Here is a 25664-nt window from a genome sequence, read left to right on the forward strand (position 1 = left end):
AATCCTTTTAGAAAAAAATTCTTGCCAGGACCTAAGATCCCAGCAAGGTATCTAGGTCCTTACTCCTAACTAGACAGAAAATAACTGATTTGCTGAGGCAGAGAGAGAGAGGATATACCCTCTGGGACTGCCCCTAGGGTGTGGCCAGAGCTTTTTAATTTCCTGTCTAGTCCTGCTCCTGCGGAGGTAACATAACCCGAAGGTGGTGTATCACCGAGGACTACGTCTGTCGATGAGCGCTAGAGAAATTGGGTTCTTTTAAACTCTAGATCTCTCTTCTGACCTTAACGCATCTGACCACACCAAAATTGGTGTGATAAAACACTTTCCCAATGGCCCTGTTTATTTCTGGCGAAACAGAAGTCATGAAATGCTCGTAGCTTCCGGTATCTTAGGCCATAGAGATGATTGGAGCCATTCTCATCTCCAATTAGCTCTATGGTTAGATAACTGAACCACCGGCTGCACTCTCGGGTTAACCGGAGGGACAGGAGAGCCCGAGAAAAACCACGGAAGGCCGCAGAAGGCGGCGGTGGGTGGGGGGGGGGGAGAGACCCCTCCCACTGCATGTAAAAGCAGTCTAGCGCCCAATTACCTGCTAGGATTGCTTTTACATGTAAGCCGACCACTGGCTGTAAAAAACGATACCAAGATGATGCCTAAATCTGCAGGCATCATCCTGGTATAACCACTCAAAGTCCAGCAACGTACCAGTACATTGCTGGTCCTGGTTTGCCATATAGGTTTTTTTTTTTTTTTCATGCAGACTGTGGGCTGAACGGAAAAAAAGAGAACCTATCAGAAATCAGCACAGGAATAATGCATAGTATTACTCATTAACCGCCCAAACAACCACCCACTGAATTTAATGATGGGTATACACGACACTACTCCACGTATACCAAAATAGGATTTTAACTGCAGTGCTGAAATCAGAAAATCACCACAGCTGCTGCCAGCAAAGGTATCCATATATGCTGAGCGCAAACGCTGTTTGTGTCAGAATATATAAAATCAATGTCATGGCAGCCGACGAGTACCTGCAAGAGAAACCGGTCACAAAAGAATGAAAAAACAAACATAGTACATTAAAAGTACAGTAGGAAGAGTAGAAGAACATAAAATGACTGACACCACAGCAGTTTTTGGATCCTTTTATTTTTTTTTTTCTAACTGTTTCTTGATTTGGGACTGCGATCTTCCAGCTTGGGTCTCTCAAAATGTCGATGGACATCCAACATCTTTCGAGACCCTGTGTTTGTGTGCCCTACACTGTGTCGTGCTGTACCCTACACTAATACTCCACTAGTGTATGGTAGCGTTCAAAACATTCCCCGATGCAGAGTCCAGGTTGGTCAGGACATTTGGGACAATAATAGCGGGTGTCACGCCTACATCCGCACCTGCTACAGACACAACATCTTTTTTGGGGGTATCTTTGGGTAGGGGTACTTGGGAGGACATAAGAAAAATGTCTCTCATGCAGCCGGCTCACTGCATCTGGAAGGGGAAGTTGGGCAGGCATGCCTCCTGGGTACAGGTAGGCAAGGATGATGGCTTCCTGGAATTCCCGGAAGGATCCAGTTCGTCCTGACGCCTTGTGTAGGACAAAGGCGTTCAGCATAGCCAATTGGTAAAGGTAAACAGACACTTTTTTGTACCAGCGTCTGGCTTTACGGGCAACTAAATACGGCGCCAAAAGCTGGTCGTTAAGGTTCACCCCTCCCATATTAAGGTTATATTCGTGGACACAGAGGGGTTTCTCCATAACGCCAGTTGCCGTAGGGATTTGGATCGTCGTGTCTGCGTGAAGGGAGGACAGAACATAAACATCCCGTGTATCCTTCCACTTCACCGCAAGCAATTTGTCTGTTTTCAAGCAGGCTCTCGCCCCCCGACTAAGACGGGAATTTACAAGCCGTTGGGGGAAGCCCCGGCGATTAGGTCGCATGGTGCCACATGCGCCAATTTGTAAATCGACAAGGTGACTAAATAGTGGCATGCTTGTGTAAAAGTTGTCCACGTACAAATGGTACCCCTTTCCGGATAAGGGTGACACCAAGTCCCAAACAATCTTACCGCTGCTCCCTATGTAGTCTGGGCAGTTCGGGGGCTCCACCCAGCTATCTTTTCCCTCATAGACCCGGAAACTAACTGTATAACCTGTGGCCCTGTCACACAATTTATACAGTTTGACCCCGTACTTGGCACGCTTGCTGGGGAGGTACTGTTTCATAGCAAGGCGGCCAGTAAACTTAATCAGGGACTCGTCAACGCAGACAACTTGTTCGGGGGTAAACAAGGCTGCAAACCGCTGATTGAAGTGGTCTATGAGGGGCCGAATTTTGTGGAGCCGATCATGTTCAGGGTCTCCCCGAGGACGACAGATTTCATTGTCGCTGAAATGCATAAATCGCAGAATTTGGTCATATCTCCCCCTGGACATGGAGGCAGAGTACATGCGCATATGGTGAACTGGGCTAGTGGACCAATATAGCCGCAATTCACTCTGTTTAGTTATGCCCATGTGGAGGGAAAGGCCCAGAAAGATTTTAAATTCGGAAACTTTAGGTTTCCAGCCGAATTGTCTGGCAAGGTGCGAATTTGGGTTGGCGGCGATGAATTGTTGTGCGTATAAATTTGATTGATCCACAATAGATCTGTAAAGATCTTCCGTGAAGAACAGCTCATAAAAAGTTCAGGGGCGTAAAACCAGCTGTCTCCACGTGGATTCCAGGTTGGGCAGTGAATGGGGGAAGTACTGGCGCTGTAGAATCAGTGGGTTGCCAATTGGGATATGCCAGCGCATCAGGGAGGGCACTATGGGCTCTACGGGCCTGTGTACGAATACGCGGTGGCTGCAGGCCACTACTTGTGCTAGCCAGCGCACCAGCTTCAACTGCACTTAGGGGACTCGCCACGTCACCAGGTGATACTGCAGTGCTGGTTGTACTAGGTCCAGGGTGTACTAGGCCGCTGGCGCTTGCCAGGTCGCCAGAATTATGAGCGGCACTAGTAACCACACTCTGCTCCATACGAGCACCCTGCGATTCCTGCATCTCAACAACTCCAGAATGGGGTCGGGTACGCCTGGGTCTAACAGGGACCCATCTGTCGTCGGAGCTATCTGTCAGGGAGCCACTGCTGTCATCTGGTTCGTATACTGACAGTAATTCGGTCACTGTAGCTTCCCCATCGCTATCAGATGACACGGCCAGTATATTATATACCTCTTCACCACTGTACCAACGTTTGTTCATTTTGGTAACTAAATTTACCAGTACAGTGGTGCGACTCACAGGTAATAAAAGCACCTGGTTGTCAAGGAATATTTCAAGCGCTACCAAAAAAACTGCTAATGCTAGCAGGGATCAGGCCTGACTCTGCTAACACAGCGGTTTTGTGTGTTGTGTTTTTTTGTAAGTGACAGTAATCTATTGATTACTACACTTGCCTGGGTGAAAGGGTTAAACGCAGGTGCTGGCAGGAATCAGTGCTGATTGTGCAAACACCGCGTTTTGGGAACCCTAAACTATGGGGGCGCTAGTATAGTTCTGATCAGATATTGATCTGTTCAAACACTATACTAGTAATGGAAGTGTATGTGCGTGTGTGTGGTAATCAAGGGGTTATTTCTAACTATGCGCCGGGGATGGCAGGGACCCCAAACCTCCTTTGGGACAGAAACGAACTCGCTAGCGCAACCTCAAGTCACAATCACACTAATACAAAATACAGTAAAAACAGTATATTATGTGTGTATTCGTGTGCAATGTGACAGGGAGGAAGGGGTTAACTGGATGTGATCAGAGGGGGATCAGGGGGTTAAATCTTTATTGGGGGGGGGGGGGGGGTGGAGGGTAATTTAAGTGGAAAAGGGGGGGGGGGTCGCAAGCCATACACCTGTTCACAAATCACACTTATACGGGTATATAGAAAATGCTATATACTGTATACAGTGTGTGTTGTGACAGGGGGGAGTAGGGGTGATCGGGGGGAGGTCAGGGGGTTAAATCTTTTTTGGGGGGGTGGCAGGAACCCTAAACCTTCTTGGGACAGAAACTTAGTCGCCTGCGCTAATTCTGATCACAATCACACTAATACAAAAATACAAAAACACTGTATATTACGTTTGTATTAGTGTTGATGTGACAGAGGGGTAGGGGTTAACTGGCGGTGATCAGGGGGGGGGGGGGGGCGGGTAATTTAAGTGGAAAGGGGGGGGGGGGGGCACAAGCGCTACACCTGACCACAAATCACACTTATACAGGTATATAGGAAAATGCTATATGCTGTATACAGTGTGTGGTGTCAGGGGGTGTAGGTGTTAACTAGGTGGTCGATCGGAGGTTAAATGTGCCTATCTAAGTGTATATGTATGTGCTTGGTGCTGTACTTACAGTTAGATGTGCTCTCCTCTCACGCTGGATCCAAAAAGGATCATGGGAGAGGAGGGCACGTCTTTTCTGAGCCTGTGTTTACATTTCACAGGCTCAGAACAGGATCTGATTGGGCAGGACCGATCTACAGGTCCAGGCCAAAAATCATTGGCCTGGACCTGATGACTGATAGGTTCTGAACCCAATCCAGCCATCGGTGTTGGCGGGGATGCGCGGGAGCACGCACAGGACTGGCGGGAAGTAGCGACGTAGACCTACGTCACTCTGCCTGGCCGGGGCTGACTGCCGCAGTAAATATACTGTGCGCAGTCGGCAAGTGGTTAATTGTGACAAGAGGAGAAAATTTACCACATTTCAATCAACAGTGACGAATATATCTTATGATATAAAGTTTTTCTGCACCTGTACCACAACACATGTGGTTTACTTGATTACCTGCCCATGCAGGAAACAGTATGTTGGGCGTACTACCAGGCAGTGCTATATTCGTTTGAATGAGCATATCACAAACATTATAACAAAGAAACGCACGCATAATATACCCAAGCATTATACTCGGTATCACAATGGAAACCCCAAGGGCACTACATTTCAGGTCATTGACAAATATGTTGCCCCATGGAGGGGTGGCTCAACTAAAATTGGGGTATCACATCAAGAGACGTACTGGATATACACCCTTAAGTCGTACTCACCTCATGGATTAAACATTGAGTGGGATATTCATTTATTAATACCTCTTGATGTTTTTTCTTTTAATATATTCTTTTGCCTTTGATCTCTATTTTTTTACAAAATGTTTTAATAATTTTTATTCATAATTTTTTTTCATATACACTTTTTATTCTTTCCAATATACTTTTAATATTGAGATATTATTATTAGTATATCTTTTTTATATATAATATTGTCTCCCATTTCCAATTTCTCTGGCCTCTTATATTTATTATTGTCCATAAGATATCATATCTTTTGGGTGCTATTTTTTCCATATAGATCATAATGTACTATTTTTAGTAATGTACCATTTTAAGTCATTATCATTAATGAATTTGTCTTCCATTTGTTTATTACGATTGTGGTTTAGGTAATTACTGTCCGCATCATACTGTACAGGCATACCCCGTTTTAAGTACACTCACTTTACGTACACTCGCGAGTACAGACACAGCCTGATCAGCTTGGCATGGCACTACTCCAGGTTTTTAACATTGGCGTCTATAGGAAATCTTGGTCAGCTTGACATGGCACTGCTCCCAAACCATAAGTGACAGGGATACCAAACTTAGGGAGCATTGAGAGGGGACCAAGGACTACAACATATCCTATTTGTGGCCAGTCTGCTTGCCTAGGTAATCTACCATGTCATAGTCCTGGATCCCCTTAACATGCTCCCCAAGCTTGGTGTCCTTGTCACTTATGGTTTGGGAGCAGTGCCATGTCAAGCTGACCAAGATTTCCTATGGGGCTAGTGTATTTACATGCATTGAGAAATGAAAAAAGGTATTACTTCACTTTAAGTACATTTTCGTTTTACATACATGCTCTGGTCCCATTGTGTACTTAAAAGTGGGGTATGCCTGTATTCTGTTTTGGGTCATTCTTTTCCATATACCGCTTTGCAGTGGTTGAGATTAATGATCTTATGTTTGTTCCGTGTATGAATGGGATGACACTGTGTCCCCTGTTTATTTTGTGTGTGGGGTAATTTACGGTATTTGCAGACATTCCGTTGCTATCTGATGTTTCCACATTCACCTGAGGACTATTGGAACGAGGCTAGGAACGCTCTTGATCTTCCGCTTACCGCATTTCTGGTTTGGGACCGGAAATTATGTTATGCTTTGTACTCGCTCTCACAGCGAGGTCTGACACACTGCCCTATCACTCTCTTCATTCAAAGAGAGGCTTGAAGCACACGCCAGCACCATTTTGGCAGAAATGGCGATACAGTGCCTGAATCTGACAGCTGCAGATCATTACACCCTCATATACGGAACTATATAAGCAGTTACCATCCTCCTATGCAACGAGCAATATCCTTTGATGTCTAAGTAGACGAAACGCGTCAGAAGCTTGCAGTAGATTCTCATCTTTACTTTATTGCCTGTTGCCATACGAACATTGTAAGTGCAAGTCTTTATTTCATTAAAAGTTTTGTTGTAGCAATATTACGCTATGTGCACTTTTCTTGGCTTTCATGTCATCTGGCTATGAGAGATTTTCATCCCTTTCCCCACCATCACATGAGCCTGGAACCCCATCCATGGTCACATTCTTAGGAGGAGTCTGGATCATCCTTTAAAAGCTTGGTTGGTTTGTTTGTCATATGGCAATACAGACCCACTGGATCTGGTGAGCGCCCAATTCATTTGTTTCCTGGTGATGGGACATTTTTCTCACTAAAGCCCCGTACACACGTACCGATGGTCGGCATACAAATGTTCCTCTTTTCTCCCCGGGATGTCGGTGTCTGTTGAAAAGTGCAAAGACAGCACAAGAATTTTGTCTGCAGACTTCAGCTGACTGCAGAAGTGATGTCATGTAATGGTTAACTTTCCCTGTGTTTTTAATTTTCTGAGCATGCCCAGTCTTGCAAATCTGCGGTCTGTCGGCCGAATTCTGTACTGACAGGCGAACAATCGTCCGTTCTGGTGTCGGCATACAAAAATTTTCATGTTTGCAAGAAAGACTTTTGTCCGCGGATTGTGCGCAGACATCTGTCGGAGGCACCATACTAACACGCGTACAATCGGCAGATCCTTCGTCCACCGACGTTTGTATGCCGACGATCGGTACGTGTGTACGGGCCTTAAATGGTCACTATTGTATTCATCGTCAAGATTCATCACTATTTGGGACTTTATATTTTCACTTTTCACATGGACTTTATTTGATTCATTTAATTAGTCCTATTATCATGTTTATCTTGTGTTACTATTATGGTCACACACATTTATCTTTTTAGCGCTGCACTTGTTTTTTCCTTTTACTTTCATGACTTGTATATCAGTTATTTTGTGCCAGCAGCTTTACACTTGGGTATTCGCTCTTAGATTCCCTTTTTCCACTGTCCTGAAAGACTATTGGAAAGCAAGTTACCGGTAAGTCCAACTTGAATGTTCCCTAAACGTCTGTCAGGACAGCACCTTGAGAGGATTAGAGACTTACTTCGCTTAGGGAGGGACCACAGCCTGAAGGACCTTTCTGCCAAAAGCCTGATCCCCAGCTGCCAAAAAGTCCAACCTATAATGTTGTGCAAACGTAAAGTAACTTGACCACGTAGCCGCCTTGCAGGTTTGATCTGGAGTGGCACCAGCTTTCTCTGCCTATGTAGTGGCTAGAGCTCTAGTAGAGAGAGCTCTAATCCCTTGCGGGGGAGATAATTTCATTTGGGAGTAAGCCTCTAAAATAGCTGATCTAAGCCATCTGGCAATTGATCCCTTTGATGCCTGGCGACCTTTTTTGTTGCCAGAAAAAAGGACAAAAAGAATTTGAAGATCTGAATTCCTTAGTAACCTCTAGGTAGTGCATTAGAATTCTTCTTACGTCTAGGTTATGAAAACTTCTTTCCTTCTCTCCTAATTGATTAGGACAGAAGGTCGGTAAGATAATTTCTTGGGATCATTTTTTTATTGATGCTACTTTTGGAAGAAAACCCAGATCCGTTTTGAGAATTATCCTATCCGGATATATGGACAAAAAGGGTTCAATAAAAGCATGTAGTTTACGGATTCTTCTTGCTGATGTTATTGCAATCAAGAAGGCAGTTTTGAGGGAAAGGTTTCTTAGCGAAATGGTCTCTAAAAGGTTCAAAAGGCTCTTTTGTAAAGGCCTGAAGAACTACTGATAAGTCCCATTTGGGAAAATTCTTGATCGGTGCTGGTCTGGAGCAGGTAAGAGCCCTGAAGTATCTGGTGACCAGCGATTCTGAGGCAATAGGTTTTTCTAGGAATACTCCCAAGGCCGTTACTTGCACCTTGAGGGTTCTCACTGCCAAACCCTTCCCTGCACTATCTTGCAGAAACCCCAAAATTGAAACTATACTGTCCAATTTTTGATCTCTTGAACGACACCAGGTATTTTTAAGTTTTCCAAACTTTTGCATACATCTCTGTTGTAACCTTCTTCCTACTGGCAAGTAAAGTGGTTATTACTGCGTCAGAGTCCTTTCCTTTTTAGCAGTTGCTCCTCAAGATACCAGGCAGTGAGGTTTAGCTTTTCTACCTCTGGATGACAGACTGGACCTTGAAGAAGCAATTCCTGACAAGGAGGGAGCTGAAAAGCAAGTTTGGCTGCCAGTTGAAGGACAGTTGAAAACCAGGCCCTTTTGGGACAATATGGAGTGATCAGAATCACTGAGGTTCTTTCCGTCTGGACCTTTCTCAGCACCAGCGGAATAAGTTGAAACGGGGGAACGGCGTATCCCAAGCGGAAGTTTCAGGGATGTGCTAGAAAATCCATTCCCAGAAAGTTGTCATTTCTGTGAAGTGAGAAGTGGAAGTTTTGCGTTTTCTCTTGCTGCAAACAGATCCACTTCTGGTTGTCCCCAAGTCTTGACTATCAATATAAAGACTTCTAGATTTAGGCTCCACTCCGCTTCTCAAATCTTTTGCCTGCTTAAGTAATCCGCCACTTCGTTCAGTGTGCCTTTTAGATGGATTGCTGACAAGGAAAGCAACTGACTTTCCGCCCATTGCAGGATTTCTGTCGCCAATAACTGTAGGGATCGGCTTCTTGTGCCTCCTTGTTTGTTTAGATATGCCACTGTAGTGGCGTTGTCTGATAGGACTTGTACATGAGTCCCCTGGAGGTTTTGAGAGAAGGCCACCAGAGCCAGGCCGACTGCTTTCAATTCCCTCCAATTTGAAGATTTTGTTGTCTCTGAGACCAAAGCACCCTGTGCCAGGTTTTGGTTCCAGTGGGCTCCCCACCCCCATCTGATGGCGTCTGTTAATCTTTGGTCTACCGGGAAGGCCCATGCCAATCCCCTTGACAAGGTTGCTTGGTTTCTACACCACCAGAGGGTCCTCTTGACCTTAGTGGGGATCTTTACCTTGGACTCCAAAGTTTCTGGATTGTGATCCCAGACTCTCAGGAGAAAATATTGTAGTGGCCGAAAATGAAGCCTTGCCCATTGGATGGCTGGTATTGATGCAGTTAGGTTTCCTAGAACTGACATGACCTTTCTGACTGACCATAATTGACTTGTTTGTAGCCTTGCTACCATATTTTGGATCTTAACTTGTTTGTCTTCTGGTAAGAAGATCTTTTGTTCCACTGAGCATATTTGAAACCCCAGGAACTGAACCCGCTGATCTAGTGTAAGGTTCGACTTCTGGATAATAACTATCCAGCCCAGAGACTCTAGATGACCTCTGGCTTTGTCGATCCTTTTGAAGCTTTTCTTTGGAAGGGGCAAAGAAAAGTAGGCCGTCCAAGTATGGTACCAGAGATTCCCTGAAGGCGGAGGGGTGCTAGGCACTCTGCCATCACTTTCGTAAAAAAATCTGAGGTGCTGATGACAGGCGAAAAGGAAGGGCTTTGAACTGAAGGTGAAGCGTTTCTTTCCCCAAATTTACAGCCAATCTTAGGAATCTCTGAATGAGAGGCTATAGGGATGTGTAGATAGGCACCCCTTAAGTCTATTGCTGCCATAAAGCATCCTCTGGCTAACAAGGTTCTGGCTGAAAATTGAGTCCATCCGAAATTTTCTGTACAGAACTGACCTGTTTATAGAGGTTTCAAATTGAGGATGAGACAGAAATCCCCCGATGGATTCTTTATCAGAAATATGTGGGAATAAAACCCCTGACCTCCTCCAACTGTACTAGACAGACAACTCCCTGTTGCATCAGGTCCTTTAATAGGTCCGTCATAGCCAGGGCTTTGGCTGCATCTCTTGGGAGGTTTGTGACAAAGAACCTTTCGGGCAGACTCGATCCTGTAGCCTTGGGACAGCATATCCAGAATATACTGGCTTTCTGTTATGGCTGCCCAGTAGGGGTGGAATTCCCTTAACCTTCCTCCCACCGGCAAAGTTTTGTCATTGCGTTTTACTGGTCGACGCAGGAGGATGGAACAGAACGCTTCCTTTTCCCTTGGGTCTTTGCGCTGACCAATTTCTCCTCTTTTCCTGGGGCCTGCTAACCTGCTGAGTTTTTTTAGGTCGAAAAAGCCTCTTAGGTGGCTGCTTTTTCTTTTTGATAGGAAAGGACCTCTTTTTGTCTGCGGTTCTGTCTACAACAGAGTCCAACTCAGGACTGAATAGGAGATCCCCTTGGAATGGGATTCCACACAGCTTGTTTTTGAAAGCTGCATCTCCAGGCCAAGTCTTTAACCAAAGAGCTCTTCTGCCCGAATTGGTTAGTGCTGCAGACCTTGCTGTCATCTATTGATTCTGCTGAAGCATCTGCAATAAATGCTATAGCCGTGGAGAAAGAGTCCAGAATTTCTTGTTTAGGGGAATCTGCTGTAATATGTGCTTTTAACTGGCTAAGCCAGTACTCCAAATTCCTGGATACACAGGTCAGTGCCATAGCAGGCTTAAGCTTGTCGATGACGGACTACCAGGATCTCTTGAGCTGCTGGTCCATCTTCTTGTCCATGGGATCCCTCAAAACTCCCATGTCCTCGAATGCTAGGTCGGTTGACCTAGAGACCTAGGAGAAGGCTGCGTCTGTGTCAATTTTCGGAACCTTGTTCCAGGGGGCTTCTGGGTCTTCAAATCGAAAGGAAACCGCCTCTTGAAGGCTTTAGGGAAGAAGGTTTTCCTTTCTGGATCTGCCCACTCATTTCTGATGGCATCTGGAAAGGTGCGACCCTTAGGTTCACCCAGGCCTGCATACATCCCATCATGCAGGAATAGTTCCTTCTTTTCTTCCTCTAAACCCAAGGTGATATAAACTGCCTTTAAGAGACCGTCTACATGTTCTAAGGACAGCTTATATTTTGCGCCCCTTCCTCCTCTGACTCCTCTTTGGAATGTGAGGGGGAATGACTTCCTTGGGTGGGAGGAACCATTTCTGTTTCCACCGAAGGACTGATTGGGAGCCCTGAGAAGAGTGTGAGGCTGATAGCTGACTCAAGGCAGGATCCTGCAGGGATGACCGAAAAGATTGGATGGTAGCATCCTATTCCTTCCTTACAGATGCAATTAAATCGTCACATACTGAAGATGCTTCTTCTTTTACTAAGGCATCAATACATCCCTGGCAACGTTTATTTTTCCAAAGTTCAGACAACTTTGTCTTGCATGAGGGCATTTCCTCTTAGCTATTGTTTCAGAGCTTCTAGCCTGGAAGACATGAAAGAAAAAAAAAAAACACAAAAATTCTTTCTAATGAGTCAGCCTAAACCTCAGGGCCACCTAGGTGCACAGGAAGACATAATGTAAGCCCCATGTGCCCTGACAGGCCCCCAGCCACAAGGGGGGATAGCGAAAAAAGAAGGAGACAGACCCCACAGTAAGATAGGTAATACACAGTTAGCCCTTACCTGGGCCTTACTGGTGCCTGTCCCACTCGCTGTAGAAGCTGTATCCATCGCCGGCAGCGTATCCCGTGGCTTTCGGTACCGGTTCCAGAGACCAAAAGCGCACCTGCGTTGGACCGGAATAAGCACCAGCTTGCTCCTCCCCTCTTTCCCTGCGTCCGGCAGAAATGACGCCGTGCGCCCCCTGTCTGAGCGCCGCCCCTCCCGGAAAACTCACTTACAGCCAGACGAGCGTCACTCGATCCGGGACAAGCGGCGGCAAATTTGAAAAAGTAGCGGTGGGAAAGAAAAGAGGCTGCACCGCCAGCCAGAAATGCCATCCAGGGGCTGCGCTCTGAGGGGTCCCGACTCCCCTGAGCACTGAAGGGGAAGAAGGAGCCCATGCACTGCAGTCGGTCGCATGAATGGGAGGATGCAAAAGTCTCCAAAAATAGGGTAAGGTGGACGCAGGAAGCCCGGTCTCTCAAGACAGCACCTTAAGAGCCCAGACTCCCCACACAGGTGTTCCTCGGCTGGAGGAGATACAAAAATTGATGAATGGTGGGAGAAGCCTCCTTTTAAAATCTGGTGGATGGGGTGTTTCCTGTTGGTGAGAAGGAGGAGCCATCTCTCTCAAGGTGCTGTCCTGAAAGACGTTTAGGGAAAAACGGTTATCAGCACAACCCTAAACATCTCCTTTCACGATGTGATGCCTGTCTGCTGACGACCTTTTCAACATTTCCTAGATTCCCTGCATGCTTTGCAGCTTCTTCACTGGTAATTTCTTGATTTACTTTCGATTTCTAAGGACTCTATATGACACCGTAACATGCAGAATTCAATAACGTACAGTAAATGCACGGGTTTCTTAAAGAAATACGTTTTCAAAGCCAAAGACTATTCAGATTAATAGTTATATACTAGAAATTGAAACACAATGTTGAAATTAAGGAGAAGCTCCAGGCTCCTTCAGAAAAAAAAAATACTACAGATGAGCCGGAAACTCTAGTAAGGGAAACCATAAGCGAAGCCTTGCGACTTCAAAGCCTGTTTCCTACTGTACATGGGCGAGTTGAGCTGCACCTTGAGAATGGTCTCGCCGTCTTCTGGGACCTGTGAAGTGTCCTGGAATACTGCGGGGGAAGGAGTGGGGGGGGGGGGTGTAACTTCTGGCTCAGTTCGCCACAGCGATCTGAGACGGATGTGGGAGCAGATATCTATCAAAACAAGGTATGCGCTCCTTCTTCCCCCTAAAAAGTGCCAAATGTGGAAGTGGAGGGTGCAAATAATTGGAGGTTTAAATTTTGGGTGGAGCTCCCCTTCAATAAAAGATTAAAACTTTGAACCATGGATGCATTTTAAAGCAATCTAAACCCTAAAACAAAAGCAGTCCTTAAACATTGTGGCTGCATTAGTTCTCCTTTTTCCATCTGGTAATCCTGCACATTACAAAACTTCCTGTCCCTGGATGGCTAAATTTACTTCTCCACTAGCATAAACATTACCAAGGATTTTGTAAAAACCAACTGGATAAGTCCGTGACTTACACCAACAGAACTTTTTTTTTTTTTTATCAAGCAGGAATGCTTTAAACCAAATCATAGATCTTCTGGACTTTATACTTCAAACCATAAACTTTTTGAGGTCAAGCTTTCAAGATGTGTGAATACATCAAATTGATTTTATGTTCATGGCTTCCATGGAGTTCAAACAAGATTTTCAGACCCAATCATACAAAAAGACAGGCAATTGAAGAAGGTTCAGAACTTTCCTCTGCAACTGCATACTCCACACTAGAAGATCATCTTTAGCAAGCTTTGTACTGACCGCATTGCCTAGGGGAATATTTATAAAACCGTGAATGAGATATTAACCAAGAATTAATGCAGGCGTACCTTCCTGGAGAGTTTACTTTAATATCCAGAGAATGCAGTAACATTCACTGTTTTATAAATTTGCCCCCAAAATATTCAATGCTGCCATAAAATTCAAAACCCACGCAGAAAACTGGTAGAAATGAAAGCTTCAATGGCTGGGGGCAATACGGACACTACTCATTTAAGACATTATGATAGATGAGGTGTAGTTAGGAAAAAAAATAAATGTCTACCCAGGTTATACAAAATTTCCCCTAACGCATACTACAGTTTATATTCAATATCAACAGAACAGAGGCATAAGTTTGATTTAAACACTTTACACATAACACAATGACTGCCAGTGTATTGAATTTCTTAGCGCAACAGAAAATAAGCAGGTAAAATAATAATCATAAAAAATCTGAATTAGGCACGCATGTGAACCTGAAACAATCATACCCATTCTTCTTGTGCCCCCTGCCCTCTCCTGTAGCTATTTTGTACACACATTAACCCCGCAGGACTGCTGACCTCTGCCTCTCGCCTGCCACAAAAAAAACGTCATCAAATATTTTGCCTGCCAGTTTGGGGCAGCTAATCTTTTGCAATGAGTGACCACAATTCCGCAGGGACCACATTTAAAATATGCCCTCATTAAGAAGAATTAAAAGGGAGGAGGGATTGGGGGTGACAAGGTTGAAGTCATTCAGGTTAGAAAGACCTTCTCAAACACAGGCTTATAGGCTGGTTAGGGGACACACACTAGTAAAGAATAACTGGCTATGCATCAAATGCTTCCTATATCTTGCATGTCAAAATGATATCTAATGACATTCAATTCATAACTTTAGAGAAAAGTCCATATATCACAAGTCACTTCAAGTTAGATTGAGGAAGGTACTTAGTAATTATAATTCTTGTGGAGAATAAACAACCTCTATAGTTAGATGGACAAAGAAATTGGATGTTAAAGAAGAGCTCTAGGGCTCCTTCAGAAAAATAAAAGTCAGTAGCTTCAACTACTGTAGCTGCTGACTTTTAATATTAGGACACACACCTGTCCAGGGATGCTGTGGTGTCTTCACCCCAGCACATTTTTCCATTCGCGCTCAGGTGCTGCCACCACCCTTGCCTCTAAGGAAAACCGTCAGCAAAGCCCAAAGCCTTGTGGCCTCACAGTGGGTTCCCTACAGCGCATGCGCAAAGCACGCTACACTTTCTGAATGGCAGGGGGGCAAAATTCTAGGGGATCTTGCTGCATCAAAACCAGGTACCCCCCCCCCCCCCCCCAAACGTGGCACCGAAGAGGAGGAGGAAGCAGATAGTTGGGAGTTTCCCTATTTGGGTGTTGCTCCACTTTAGGCATTCTCTGTGCAGCAATATAAACGCTAGATACATTTCAGAAATCAAAAGGAATTTTGACTTGCTTTAAATTTCATACCATGGAGTACAGCTGGCAAGCTTTTGAGGACCACCGGCTGGAAACTACAGAAATCAGAGTGAAGAAAGGTCATCTGCACACCAAGGATTCCTCAAAAGGTTCCAAAGCTTTATTCACATGGTCACACAGTACACATACGGCAATGTTTCGATGCCACGCAGGGCCCCAGGCAAGCGATTCCTTTTTAAAAATCCTTGGTGTGCTAAAGACATCTTTTCACTCCTAACAGGAAGAATCATCAGTTCTGAGATGCATCAAATTTAGGATATGTTTTGGAAAAGGCTACCATGTTGGCCAGGGATTCTCAGAGTGTACTGAGTGATTGCAAAGGTGGTTTCTATATAGGAAAAATAATTGAGTTAGGGTCTCCAGGGGGCACATGGTGCCACAAAGGGGGGCCTGATACAAGAAGGAACTTGAATAAAGTTCTTGTGCAGAAAAACAAGCCCAAGGCCTTAGAAGTGATGGATAAAGCTGAAACCTGACCCATTAGGGTGTTGAAAGCTAGATACTGGTCTGAACTGACTAGGGGGGCTAGAATAAGGATACAAAGTAAACTCTAGAATTATTATATAGTTCTTATTCATGCTAAATAAGATTTCTAGGGACGATAATAAATGTTCTTGAATGTGGCTTTTTCTTGCATCCAGCAAGGTAGCAATGACCGAGTTAGAGATCGCTCTGTTCCTTTGGATCTGGGTTTCAACAGCTTTGGCTGAAAAGCTAGAGGCTGTGAAGACTGATGAAATAGAGGGTCTTGATTAGAAAGGGGCCCAGGAGTCTTCTGTAAGACGTTTGAAAATGATTCTGTACCAAGACGTTTTGGACCAATTAGGTATTTGAAGAAAATGGTCTTCCCTCCCACACTATATAATGGATTAGGGGGAGTAGAATGCCAAGTAAAAGTAAGGCTTGAGTGTCTGAAACCTAGAGCAGAGGCCACTTAGAATATCCAAGGGTAGCATTTGAACATTCGTGGAATGCGAAACAAAGGTTAACTTCTTGTGATAACTGAAGTTTAGGATGCCCACTTCCGTAAATTTTCCAAGTGTGGCATATTACATTGTATGATAGATTGGATAATATGTCTGAAGAAAAAAACGGCTTTTCTTGGTCCAGATGTAACGGTGGTACCTGAAAATGTCCACCTAGCAGCTGCCCACTCCTAAGATGTGGATTGAAAACATTTGTGGACAATTTGTCTACAAAAGAAACAATTTCCTTGTTCCATATTGGGCAGTTAAACCACTCGTGAGCCAAAAGGATTGTTGGTGAATGTCACTATGTACCCAACCACGACACTACCTGTCTGGAGTTTGCATGTTCTCCCTGTGCCTGCGTGGGTTTCCTCACACACTCCAAAGACATGCTGGTAGGTTAATTGGATCCTGTATAAAATTGGCCCTACTATGTATGTATGTATGAATGAGAGTTAGAGACCTTAGATTGTAAGCTCCTTGAGGGCAGGGACTGATGTGAATGTGCGATGTATATGTAAAGCGCTGCGTAAATTGACAGCGCTATATAAGTACCTGAAATAAATAAATAACTGGTGTCCCTCCAGAAGGGGAAATTCCAGAGTTGGAGACATCTTAAAGACAGCCGACTGTCAGCTATGGAAGCCGGTACCGGGGTGATGCCTCTAGCTGCAGGCATCAATCCGGTACAAGCACTTTCCTGAAATATCGGCAATATCGGTCACCTTGGTGGCCAATTCCGATATATCGGGTAAAGTACATATCGCCCCTCGATACATCGGCTTTGCCGATAATCGGTCGATCACTAATGTAAACCCAACATTTCATATTCCTGATATGAGCCTACTGTACTATGTACTTGTATGAAAAAGTATCCGGTTCTCTTTGTATTGCTTCCTTTGTGTTAATTCCCTGGTGTTCCTGCCAGTCCCTCTGCTTTCCTATTAAAAGCTGACCACACTAAGCAGGAGAACACACCATGATCAGCTCTCCAGCCATGCTGGGAACTCTGCCTACTTTCCTCCAATGATTAGACTTGTTTTGACCCAACCACCCCACTACAGCCTTTTACTGGGAAGCTTAGTGTACTGTTCCTTCTACTCCCCCTTATGCAGCTGAGAACAGAGGGAATATGATCACTTCTAAAAAAATGAAAAAGGCTATTAAAGTTTTTTTTTAATATCTATACACAAATACTTTACCTTTCATTTCTATTTTAAACTGAATGGGCTGTTTTACAAGGTGATTGTTTACAACCACTTTAATGTGACTAAAAACGAAACCTGGCTCCTATCCTCTGCAACTGCATAATTCGGTTACAAAACTTTGCATCTAAAAGACGATTATCAAGCCAGGGATTTTACTTTTCTAACATTTTAATGTTTTACTGAATATAAGGCAACATTCTCAAAACCCAACAGGCTTTAGGTATTTTTCAACAACTTGGCTTTAGCAAGTGTAAATGTATTATGAACAAGCCAATATATTACTGGATTCTAAATGAATGCAAAATTCTGTAATTCTTCTCAAACTAGGAAAAAAGTCTCAAATTAGGAAAAACACTCCATTTAAGATAACCCCCTCTGCCGACATCCACATTGCTATCGCAGTTACAAGGGGCCGGCTTTTTGTAATGTGTCCCACTAGAAATATTTCACTGTGCCAAACAGAACTGTCGCTTGTTCAAATGCTTCCTTTCAAAGATTTTATTTATATTCCTGTTCTGGTGACAACTCCAAATTTACTATTTCCTTTTATTTTAGTTCCAGTGACAATGGTCACAAGGACAAATACGGAGGGTCATTCTCCACAGTTGGGATATAGACAGCGCAAAAGCCTAAATGCCTAAGAAACACTTTTACCTTTCTATAAAAAAAAAAAAAAAAATTTCAATAAATAAAATGGCAGATATTGCAAAGTGGTGTCATGGTGTCACCAATAACCACTGCCATTTTGAGTAACAGCCTTTTAATACTTAAATCCTTTCCCTGAAAAAAAGGGAGAAACTTCCTGAAACACGTGTTCCTGCACCTAGCACTAGTTTTGACTTTGTTAGTGTCCAGTGGATGCGATCCTCCTGGGTGCAGTGATCTTACTCCAACCAAATATTGATTGAGCAACTTCAGCTGTTATCCCTGGGCAGGGCTGTGTATATGTAGGAGTAAGTGGATTCCTCCAAACACTGCTTTTGGAGCGCATTTTAAGATTTTCTAAATTTTACCACGCTTTAACTTACTACACTATAGGAACCTCTGTGCTGTTCTCTCTGCTACCGCCTGCATGTACTTGGAGCTCCCCACGCTGGATTGCCTGACTGCATTGGACCAATTTCAATGTTAAGAGTTATTTTTTCTACTGCATGGGACTAACCTTAGATAGAACTTTATGATAATTCAAGATTTATGTTAATTTATGTTTATAATACTTTCATTTTTTTATTGAATTTGTTTTTAGTCCGTACTAAGTCATTATCCATTACTGATCACAAAGCATTCCTACCCCTATATCTGCATAGTTCTTTTTGCCCTGTGTGTCACTGGTCATTTGCCAGTTTTTCTGCGAGGGTTAGGGGAAGTGTTTATCTGTTTGAAGATCCTTTCCTTTATGCATATTAGCTTTGTTCAGTAAGGCATTGGCAGAAGCAATAAGAATTTTTTTTTTTTTTTTTTTAAATGAAGTAGTACAGCAACCAGATTTCAAATTCCAGCTGTCACAAGATTTCTAGTTGGTTGCTATAGATTACTGCACATTATCATTGCCCTATTCACTATGTTGAAAAGGTCTCTATGCATGATCTTGTGACAACAAAATGTCTAGTTCTTAAGGAAAGATATTTAGAGTAACCAAAAGGCCAAACATTTTACTTTTAGTTTTGGATGCAGTGGAGATGTATTGGAACACCTGTCAGTTTTTTTTAGATTGCGGTCTGTATCCCTGTTGTTGAGAAGATTCTCAGTTCCTATTTGTCCTTTTTACCACTTTTCACTGAAAGTATAAGAAAATCCCACATTTTGGCATGACACCAGAACAGTTATAGTGGTGACACTAGTTCTGGTGACACACCAGGATTCCCTCACTTTGGAGGGAATTCCTAATTTCTGGCTTTGGCAATGGTACAGAAAGTGAAGGGAAATCTCCTACAGGAGAAAAAAAAAAAACAAAAAAAACAAAACAAATACCCGGCAAGGGTTATAAAGTTATGATTAAGTTTAGTTACGGTGGGCAAAAAATAAAAGAACCACAGAAACGTTTTGAACTATAGACAGATGTGGGTGAGGTTTGTAACATTTCTCTAGATTTTTTAAATGGTCTAACATTTCAAAATTACAGCTGGAAAACAAATACATCCCATCCAGAAACCTTTACAAAAAACACAGAAAATGTTCCAAGATAACCATTTAAATTTGGAATGCTGCTCACAAAAAAATAGAAGGAATAAAAGAACCATAAATGAGTTGGGGGAAGGGCTCTTGTATTTATTAAAAAGAAGCAATAACCTTTCCAACAAGGAGGTGTGAATATGTCATGCACAGTGCAAGACAAAGGCAGTTAACTGGACCCTCATAAATGCATCTTATTGCAGGCTAACACTACAGTGTGAGATTTACTTTGCTTGAGGTGAAATTTTGGTAGATGGCGATCGGATGGAGGCGTAGCACTAGGGCACACCTGGGAGGTTCAAATATACACATTACAAGCGACTCTAAGTTAATAACTGCTGTATTAGATAAAAGCAGTTAGTTACTCTCCCTCTGCCTTCCATAGGTTGGTCAGTTCTGCAAACCAGCAGTAGAACCGTATTCAAGCCAAGAAAACTTTAAAACCACATACAGCTTTAGAAGTCAATGTAATACCCACACAAAGGTTATGACTTTTTTTTACACTCTATATGCAGTCCTACAGAACATTGAACAATGTGCCTATACAAAGCATCTGCAAATAGTAAAATGCCCAACTAAAGAATCAGAACACATTTGGCACAGTAACATCCGATTTCATGCTACATAAACCGAGGAAGCCTTTGTGCTATTAAGTTGTAAACTAAGATCAAACCTCCCAATTATTTGTGTTACAACAGTTTAACATAAAGGGTGTTTTGAGGAGGACCTCAATATACGTTTTATTAAAACATTTTATGCATCTGGGGGAAGAAAAGACTTAAGCTGGCCATACACGTATAGGATTTTCGTTCTGAAACTTTCATTTTAAGAAAATTCTTTGATTTTCTAATCGATGGTGGGGTCAAATTGATGTCCATTTTTGACTGCAGCGATGGAAAAATTAGAAGGGGCAGGAAGGAAAACTTTCCTCGATCAACGAATTTTCAGGCAGTGTATGTGGTTATCTCTCAGAAGTTACATTCATTTTAAAATTGAACGTTAAACGCAAAAGAATTTTGGAACGACATTTGTCCAATCATGAAATGTTCAAAGAATTTTCCTACGAACATTCTAGTCAAAAAAATCTATACGTGTATGGCCAGCATTGGAGATGTCATTTTCACATTTTGTATTGCAAATAGTTTTAGACAATGCATATTAATTTCTAATTACTACTCAAATTCCAACCAACTACATTTCTGCACCTATATGCCTTCAACAAGCGTAATGACACCAGCCAGACCAAATTGCACACTTTATTAATATTTTGTAGATTGTTTAACATTTTTTAACTAAAAAAAAAAAAAAAAAACTAAGTCAAAAATCTCATAACACAGGGACTATAGGGCTGATGTCTACAAACAGACTAGTGTACAATAAACGGTGTCCATTTCAGAACACAGATGGTGAAAATTACTAGCTATGATAAAATGCTTCTTGTATTCCCAACGCTTTTTGCAATTGATGCAATTTGTTTTGTTTTTTTAACCTCTTCGTGCCAGCTGCACCCATCGTTTTAAGAGGTTTAAGACGCCAGGAGACGGGGCGCGGCTTAAGATCACGTGACCGCTGCGATTGGCTGTCATGTGGTCTACAAACTCCCGATCAGGAGCTTTCGGTTAGGAGACTAACGGTAATGGTGTGAAAACACAGCAATTATTGCAAACATACAGCCACTCGGCGCCAAGGAGGCCGAATATTTTCATACGGCGGGCGCCAAGGGGTTAAGTAATCTGTGGCCTAACGTTTTCACAAATTTATCGGTTACCATCCCACCAATTGCCTGTAGGAAAAGCAGTTCCAAAGGTTTCTTAATGGTACATGCTCTAATGCTCAAACATTAACACACAGGAAAAAATTAGAGCATGGTCTAGGTTTTAGCAATAATGGGAGATTTCGTCACTAGGCGATTCGCAAGGGCTGCTGGGATACATCCCAGCAGCCCTTGCTAACGCCTAGTGACGTAATCGCATATAGGCTGCCTGACCCGGAAGTGCGGATGAATAAATAAGAAAAAAAAGGTATTTACTCACAAAAAAAAATAGTTGACATTGGTAAAAGCATTTTTAAAAGGGGATTACGTACATGTAAACTTATTAAAATGGGTGGAACTCCACTTTAAGTAAATCCCCTGTGTGTCTCAAAAGACATTGTTCACATACTTAAGTTGCCATGAGACTAAGCTGTTTTTTCCGTTATGGTTTAAACCATGGGTGTCCAACCTTTTGGCTTCTCTGGGCCACATTGAGTGTAGAGAAATTTTCTCGGGCCGCATATAAAATATATACTATAGTTAAGGTATATAAGTAATAAAACGCTGCTGCGCCCTTCCCGCACTGCCGCCCCCCCAGCACTAATCAACACAACTAGTGGATGATCCCCTCCGAGGCAGCCTCTGCCTACAGTTAGTTGGAAACCTCTGTGGCTGTGCCCCCGACTCGACTTCCTTCCTTCCTCCCCAGCAAAAAAAAAAATTGTCAGGGGGCAGTGGGCCGCATTGCCTGTGGTTCCGGGCCGCAGGTTGGACATGCCTGGTTTAAACAAAAAAAAAATTTCTGTCATGCAGGAAACTAATCATCCCTTACCTTTTTTGTGACGGGAGAAACGCTGACACCGAACCTTTGGGCTCTCTCTTTAAGTTTATCAACACTCACCTAAAAGAAATATTTTTCACCAATACATAAAAATTTGTTTATGATTGGGAATATTTTAAGAAAAAAAAAATCCATCATGCTGAAAGAATCTCACAACACCAGGTTTACATACTTTAAACCCAAAAAACTGCTGCAACCGTGCACTAAAAACAAAAAGTGTGACAATTATGTAGAGCATATACCCCAAGTCCAAATATTCATTTCTACTCTTCAAAGTAAAATTTGATGTTAAATGCATTCTTCTAGAACCACGGGTAGCAACAATGTAAACTTACCAGAGATTTTACACCTGTGGTCTGCCCTAAAAGAAAAAAAAAAAAAAAAAGTAAACATAAAAGATATTTATTTAGTAGAACTGCCACAAAACATGTAAATAAATGAGAGGCACTAATACTTGAAGCAATACAGCTAAACAATCCCTGATTCTCAAATCCATTCGTATGCTCACCTTTCTGCTCAGTGGAAGGAAGACCAAACCTTACAAGGAAACAAAAAGCAAATGGTGAGCACATGTAATGGAGAATTTTTAAATACAACGATGGGGCTACAGTCTATTAGTGCATAACTATCATAAATTAGTCTGCATGTGCTACATTTGCAAGCATTTCACAATACCCATAAAAACAAAAAACATAAAAAAAAAAGCACTTACCGTATAGCACGAGCAGCCTTTTTGCTATCCAAATTGGCAGGAACATTAAACCTTTCAGCTCTTTTCTGAAGTCTCTGTGAGGAGGAAAAAAAAAAAAAAAAAAAAATCAGCAGATAAGACGTTTGCTCTGCAACATTTAATTCTGACGAAACATTGCTGGAGTGTGACCACCTAAACAAACTATTGCTTTGCGCAGATCAATAAAAATGGGTCAATAAGTAAAAGTTCAGCCTAAAACAAACTCTACATCTACTGGCAGCCACATTTTAAGACTAATCTATCTAACCCTGTAAAGCAAAAATTGCTATACATACCTTTTCTGCAGCTGATACAGACCGGTCTCCAGTGAAAAACAGCCAACAATGGCTGGGAAATGCCTGGGAAGTGACATTACCCATAGTCTTACTATGGGGCTTGCGTTATCGGTTGCCTCTTCTACACACACCTACACAGAGAAACCGCCGCTGGCAGATCAGCGTGGGACCGGACTGTTGGCTGCAGAAAAGGTGCGTATAGCGATTTTTGCTTAACACGATTAGATAAAATGTGGCTGTCAGATTTAGAGTAATTGTTGTTTTGGGCTGAAGTTCTAATTTACCCACTTCACCTCTGGAAGGTTCCTGACCAGGTCACTTTTACCAATATAGCACTGCATTACTTTGAATGACAATTGTGAGGCTAAACCCAAATAAAATCGATGTCCTCTTTTGCCACAAATAGAGCTTTCTTTTGGGTGTATTTGATTAACTCTGTGGTTTCTATTTTTTTGCGCTATAAACAAGAAAATGACTGACAATTTTAAAAAGAAAAAAAATATTTTTTACTTTCTGCTATAAAATACGCAATTAAAAAAAAAAAAAAAAAAAAAAAAAGTTGAATTTCTTCATAAAATTTAGGCCAATATGTATTCTGCTACATATTTTTGGTAAAACAAAAATCCCAATAAGCATATATTGATTGGTTTGCACAAACGTTATAGAGTCTACAAACTATGGGATAGATTTAGGGACTTCCATTCTTTTAAAATATTTTTTAAACAAAATGGCAGCGATCAGCAATTTTTAGCAGGACTGTGACATTGCGGCGGATAAATCTGACACGAAGTGACACTTTTTGGGGACCAGTGAGACCAATACAGTGATCAGTGCTTAAAAAAAAAAAAAGTGCACTGTCACTGTATAAATGACACTGGCAGGGATGGGGTTAACATCACAGGCAATCAAGGGGTTAAACGTGTTCCTATTAGAGCTTTTTAACTGTGAGGGATGCGCTTTGACTAAAGGAAAACAGAGATCTGCGTTTCTGGTTAGCACAAGATCTCCATTTTCCCCTCTGGCAGAACGGCAATCTGCCTTGTTTACATAGGCAGACCCCAGTTTTTCCTCTTGCTGTGTCCAATCACAGCGGGAGCAGGGCTTGGGTGGTGGTGCACGCCCCATAGCTGAAGAAGAAAATCACGTACAGGTACGTGATTTTGTGCGGAAGGGCCGCCCTGCCGCAGTATATGTACGTGGGGCGGTTACCATAAGGGTCACTCGCATACATATACGCATACAGAAATAGAATTGAAGAGGTCCTACACTTTGACAAGAAAGGGGAAACTCCAGGATATATTGCACACTCTGAAACCCTGAACAGTTATTTGATCAGTGTGTAAAAGTCAAAGTTTCAAGACTTCTTGAATGCTTATAACAGCCACATTTTTTTTTATAGTTTTAACTAAAAATAAAAAATCCTCTGACTTATAGAGTGAAGGCTGCCATAGCTAGTAACGTCCTGACAACATTAGGGCTGACTACCATGCTAACCATCTAGCTAGTTTTTTTATTTAAGTCATTGACAAGGAACAAGTAACAACCAAGTGAATCTACAACTTCTGATCTATATACAGGTTAAAGGACTACATAAGTACTGATGGAGATTAAGAACATGACATCCATGCAAAAAGCAATATAAGTGAAGGACAACAGGCAGGTTTAATTAAAGCAGCGTTAAGAGTTAATTTTATATACCGCATGCGTAACTGATCTTCAGTGGACACAGACAAGAAATTCTTGAAAATTTCTGCAGTCCTGTTGAATGGGCATTTGTTTTTTTTTACTAAATAAGGGCCGTAAAATATGAAGTAATGTTGTAAAAAGATGTTTCTATAACATTTGCAGATAGTATGAGGAGGCTGTTATGATAACAGGAAAGATTTTCTCTTACACGACTGCCTTTCCAAAAAATCCCATACAAGAAAAATCAGTCAGTTATTTACCAAGTTTCTCTTCCCATGGGCAACCAATAGAGAAGAAAAGACCGCAAGGCAATATTACATAACTCTGAAAGATTTCAATTTCTGGACAGGTGTGTACCTTTAGGTCTAAGTTGGTATTGGCAGTTTTCTAAACTTCTAGAAGTATTTAGGGAAAATTAAGCAGTTGTAAGCACTTACTGAATCAGTCATTTACAGTCATAGTTTAATAATACAAATCAATTTCTTACATCACCAAGAGGCATCTCACTTGTTATCTTCACCACTTTCGTCACTGTTTCTCTGCAAAAAATAGAAGACAGAATATATTGAGCTACATCCTCTTCCATAGATTCAAAAAGAAAAAAAGATATTTTTTTTTAACTCATAGCAGTGCAAGGTTTTATATAGAGACGATTGAACCGTATGCTTTATATCTTTTGTTGTAAATGGAAGTACGTTCAAGGTAAAGCAATAAAAGGCCAAGGCAACTTAATTTAGTGCATGTACAACATTAGATTTCCACTGCAATTTTAGAACAATTATTCAAATTGCCAAAACGTATAGATTAAACTGTTGCAGGTTTCAGGTT

General features: G+C 42.3%; 1 protein-coding gene across 2 annotated transcripts in view; it reads right to left on the reverse strand.

Annotated features, from left to right (window-relative positions):
- Nucleotides 1-25664, reverse strand: part of SARNP (SAP domain containing ribonucleoprotein) — a 179355-nt gene that overhangs the window by 79134 nt on the left and 74557 nt on the right. Inside the window, exons 5-9 of one of the 2 annotated variants that reach the window (XM_082247114.1) lie at nt 25324-25375; nt 22837-22910; nt 22633-22661; nt 22460-22485; nt 22116-22184 (exon numbers count right to left, since the gene is read on the reverse strand). In XM_082247114.1, coding sequence (XP_082103240.1) covers nt 22116-22184; nt 22460-22485; nt 22633-22661; nt 22837-22910; nt 25324-25375 — 250 coding nt within the window. The remainder of the gene's footprint in view (nt 1-22115; nt 22185-22459; nt 22486-22632; nt 22662-22836; nt 22911-25323; nt 25376-25664) is intronic. The other variant, XM_082247115.1, reaches the window with a different exon arrangement.

The sequence above is a fragment of the Pelophylax lessonae genome, assembly GCF_965119305.1.
Source record: "Pelophylax lessonae genome assembly, chromosome: 2".
Lineage (NCBI taxonomy): Eukaryota > Metazoa > Chordata > Amphibia > Anura > Ranidae > Pelophylax > Pelophylax lessonae.